The sequence below is a fragment of the Eriocheir sinensis genome, chromosome 22 (assembly GCF_024679095.1).
Source record: "Eriocheir sinensis breed Jianghai 21 chromosome 22, ASM2467909v1, whole genome shotgun sequence".
Lineage (NCBI taxonomy): Eukaryota > Metazoa > Arthropoda > Malacostraca > Decapoda > Varunidae > Eriocheir > Eriocheir sinensis.
This window is the reverse complement of record NC_066530.1, coordinates 15,573,810-15,578,809: the sequence shown is the minus strand read 5'-3', so window position 1 is coordinate 15,578,809 and position 5,000 is coordinate 15,573,810. Positions and strand designations below refer to the sequence as shown.

At 37.8% G+C, this 5,000-nt stretch overlaps 1 protein-coding gene across 1 annotated transcript in view; it reads right to left on the bottom strand.

Annotated features, from left to right (window-relative positions):
* Positions 1 to 5,000, bottom strand: part of LOC127002135 (furin-like protease 1) — a 147,487-nt gene that overhangs the window by 53,854 nt on the left and 88,633 nt on the right. The window contains exon 3 of the mRNA XM_050867745.1: positions 4,076 to 4,201. Coding sequence (XP_050723702.1) covers positions 4,076 to 4,201 — 126 coding nt within the window. The remainder of the gene's footprint in view (positions 1 to 4,075; positions 4,202 to 5,000) is intronic.

The following is a 5,000-nucleotide window of genomic DNA, read 5'->3' as shown; positions in this document are numbered from 1 at the left end:
ACAAAACAAAAGAATAACGACAGGGAGAAAGAGATGGTAATTATAAGTCAGACGAATGATGGAACGAAGGAAGGAAGGAAGGAAGGAAGGAAGGAGGGGAGGAGAGACGGAAGGAGAGAACAACGTAAAAAGAAGGAAAAAGAAGAGGAAACAAGAAAAATAACAAGAAAGAAATGAAAGTGAATGACAGATGAATGAAATAAAGGAAGGAGAAAGAAAAAAGAAGAAACGAAGAAATAAACGAAGAAAAAACAAAAGACAGACGAGGAAAGAGAAGAAGAAGGAGGAGGAAAAGATGATGATAATTAATGTCCAGAGAAACGAAAGAAAAGAGAACAAGGAAGAAGGAAAATGGGGAAAAAGGAAGAAAATAAAAAAGGAAAACAAAAACGAAGAAACGAAGAAAAAATAAAAACAAAAAAAAATCAAGCCTCCCCAAAAAAGTGAAAAACGAAAAAACCCCACAAAATCACAAAACAAAAGAAAAACAACAAGGAGGAATAAAAAAGAAAGAAAAGAAAAAGATAATAAGTAATGTTAATCTGCATCTCATTGAACTCTCTCTCTCTCTCTCTCTCTCTCTCTCTCTCTCTCGATTTCGGGGTAAGGGCGTGAGAATCATAATGCCAATAATAAAGAGAGTTATGGACACTAAAATATGATGTTCCTGTGTGTGCGTGTGTGTGTGCGTGTGCGTGTGCGTGTGTGTGTGTGTGTGTGTGTGAAGGGGAGACTAATATAAAAAACAACTTTGGTATTCATATATTTTTTTTTTTTGAAGAGAATAAATAATGTAAGTTGGTCTGTGTGTGTGTGTGTGTGTGTGTGTGTGTGTGTGTGTGTGTGTGTGTGTGTGTGTGTGTGTGTGTGTGTGTGTGTGTGGTTTTGTCTGTCTGTTGGTCTGTCTTCGTTTTTAGAGTAAATGAGAAAACTTGAAAAGGAAAAAGAGAAAAAAAAGGAGAAAGTCTGTCTGTCTCTCTCTCTCTCTCTCTCTCACTAACTTACTTTCACTCTCACTCGCTCTCACCTTACCTTACCTGTTCAGGCTAATTATCGCAAAGCCGTTCAGGTGTATTCGCTTAATTGAAATCATAAATATTCACAACACTAAACGATTCTCACCTCCATTGTTCTCACACACACACACACACACACACACACACACACACACACACACACACACACACACACACACGAGGAGAATCATTGCTCTATACTTCCTCACTGTGATAAAGTTCCTTCCTTTGTTTCGCTAACGAGTAAAAATAATGACACATAATCGCCCGAGTTACGAGGAGGAGAAAGAGGAGGAGGAGATGAAGCAAATGACGGAGGGGCATTAGAACGTGAATAAAGGGGATAGGAACTGCTTATTATAACGTAGGAGGGAAAGAATTAATGCGAGCTTGTGAGCATGGAAGGAAAAAAGTCTGGTTGAACTACAAGAAAGATGAAAACATGAAACAGATAAATGAAGGGAAAAAGGACATAGAAACAGCTGATTATAATGTAGGAAGGGACAAATAGTGAAAGCTTGTGAGCATGGAAGGGAAAAAAAGTCTGGTTGAACTACAAGAAAGATGAAAACATGAAACAGATAAATGAAGGGAAAAAGGACATAGAAACTGCTTATTATAACGTAGGAGGGAAAGAATTAATGCGAACTTGTGAACGTGGAAGGGAAAAAAAGTCTGGCTGAACTACAAGAAAGATGAAAACATGAAACAGATAAATGAAGGGCAAAAGGACATAGAAACAGCTGATTATAATGTAGGAAGGGACAAATAGTGAAAGCTTGTGAGCATGGAAGGGAAAAAAAGTCTGGTTGAACTACAAGAAAGATGAAAACATGAAACCGATAAATGAAGGGAAAAAGGACATAGAAACAGCTGATTATAATGTAGGAAGGGACAAATAGTGAAAGCTTGTGAACATGGAAATGAAAAAAAGCCTGATAAAGTTGAACTACAAGGAAGAGAAACACTAAAACATGAAACAAATAACAGAGGGGCAAAGGACATAGAAACAGGTTATTATAATGTAGGAAGGGAAGGAATTCATGCAAGCTTGTGAACATTGAAAGGATAGAAGTCTGCTAAGGTTGAACTACAAGGAAGAGAAAGACGAAAACATGAAACAGATAAATGAAGGGAAAAAGAACATAGAAACTGCTTATTATAACGTAGGAGGGAAAGAATTAATGCAAGCTTGTGAACATGGAAGGGAAAAAAAGTCTGGTTGAACTACAAGAAAGATGAAAACATGAAACAGATAAATGAAGGGAAAAAGGACATAGAAACAGGTTATTACAATGAAAGAAAGAAATAAGTAATAAAAGTCTGTGAACATTGAAAGAATAGAAGTTTGATAAAGTTGAACTACAAGGAAGAGAAAGACGAAAACATGAAACAAATAACAGAGGGGAAAGGGACATAGAAACAGGTTATTATAATGTAGGAAGGGAAGGAATTGATGCAAGCTTGTGAACATTGAAAGGACAGAAGTCTGCTAAGGTTGAACTACGAGGAAGAGAAAGACGAAAACATGAAACAAATAACTGAAAGGACAAAGAACATAGAAACAGGTTATTATAATGTAGGAAGGGAAGGAATTCGTGCAAGCTTGTGAACATTGAAAGGATAGAAGTTTGATAAGGTTGAACTACAAGGAAAAGAAAGACGAAAACATGAAACAGATAAATGAAGGGAAAAAGGATATAGAAACAGGTTATTACAATGAAAGAAAGAAATAAGTAATAAAAGTCTGTGAACATTGAAAGGATAGAAGTTTGATAAAGTTGAACTACAAGGAACAGAAAGACGAAAACATTGAGCAAATAACAGAGGGGAAAGGGACATAGAAACAGGTTATTATAATGTAGGAAGGGAAGGAATTAATGCAAGCTTGTGAACATTGAAAGAATAGAAGTTTGATAAAGTTGAACTACAAGGAAGAGAAAGACGAAAACATGAAACAAATAACAGAGGGGAAAGGGACATAGAAACAGGTTATTACAATGAAGGAAAGAAATAAGTAATAAAAGTCTGTGAACATTGAAAGAATAGAAGTTTGATAAAGTTGAACTACAAGGAAGAGAAAGACGAAAACATTGAGCAAATAACTGGAAGGACAAATAACATAGAAACAGGTTATTATAATGAAGGTAGGGAAAGAGTTAATGCAAGCTTGTGAACATTGAAAGAATAAAAGTTTGATAAAGTTGAACTACGAGAAACAGAAAGACGAAAACACTGAGCAAATAACTGAGGGCAAAGAACATAGAAACTGCTCATTATAACACAGAAAATAAATAAGTAATGAAAGTCTGTGAACATGGCAAGTACAAAAGCTTAGCAAGATAGACTTTTTTTTTTTTTTTTTTTACAGAAGAGGAAACAGTTCAAGGGCAAAAAAAAAAGGAAACAATAGTGAAAAGGAAATAGGAAGAGCAGGAGAAGGGGAGATGAAATAAATAACAGAGAGGCATTAGGACGTAAGTTAAGGGAATAGGAACTGCTTATCATAATAGACGAAGGGAGAAATAGTGACAGCTTGTGAACATGACGAGCGCAAAAGAAGAAAAAAAAACAGGGTAAATAAAACAGGAGGAGAGAGGAAGATAAAAAAGAACAAAGGAAGGAAAAAAACAGGATAAAGACAACATGGAAAAATAAAACAGAGGAAGAAATAAAACAAATAGAAAACGGAAGATAAAAAAAAAACCAGAAGAGAAAAAAAACAGCAAAAAGACAATATGGAAAAAGAAAACAGAGGAAGAAATAAAACAAATAGAAAACATAAAACATAGGAAGAAAAAGAAAACAAAAACAAAACATAAGAAGAAAACGAAAAAAAACAGGAAAAAAACACGAAAAAACTCAAAAAAGACAAATAAAAAGAAAAGAAGAAGAAAACAACAACTCATCAATCCCTATAAAAAAGACCCCCCAAAACAACCCATCAACCACATACCTTCCCTCCCCAACCCTCCATCCCTTAACACCCCATCCAATCCCTTCCCAGGCGGTCACATTACAGGTAAACACACAGGTGGAGAAGGCACTCATTTACTCACCAGGTACCACATCAGGGGCCACTTGGCATCGTTGAGGCGCGCGGTGGGGTAGCTGATCCCGGTGATATGGCTCAGGTAATCTCGTTTGACGCGCCGCTTAACCTGTTGCTGTTCGGCCCATCTCACCTGGAGGACGAGAGAGGGACAGGTGAGAACGGAGTGGGTAAGGAAGGAGAGCAATAGAGAATGGAGTATGAGGATGGCATAGGCAAAAAGAGAAGGATATTGAACCATCTCACCTGAAGGACGAGAGAGGGAAGGGTGTGAACGGAGTGGGTAAGGAAGGAGAGCAATGGAAAATGGAGTATCAGGATGGCATGGGCAAAACAGAGGAAGGATATTGAATGGACTGTTGCTCGCTCCATCTCACCTGAAGGACGAGAGAGAGGAGAGCAATGGAAAATGGAGTATCAGGGTGGCATGGGCAAATAAAAGGAAGGATATTGAATGGACTGTTTCTGTTCGGCCCATCTCACCTGAAGGACGAGAGAGGGACAGGTGAGAACGGAGTGGGTAAGGAAGGAGAGCAATGAAAAATGGAGTATCAGGGTGGCATGGGCAAAACAGAGGAAGGATACTGAATGAACTGTTGCTCGGCCCATCTCACCTGAAGGACGAGAGAGAGGGACAGGTGAGAACGGAGTGGGTAAGGAAGGAGAGCAATGGAAAATGGAGTATCAGGGTGGCATGGGCAAAATGAGAAAGGATATTGAATGGACTGTTATCTTAAAATTGTACGAGGAATCATGAACGTTTCTCTCTCTTTCATTGTCCTGTATATCTTTCTATCTATACCAAGGCTAGTATAGTACTCTAAATCATTCAAGGCTTACACTCACATTCGGTAGAGCTTTTTTGGAGGTTGTGTGAGTATTTCCACGAGTTGTTTTATGAGCCGAGTGACAGTTTGACAGTATATCTATCG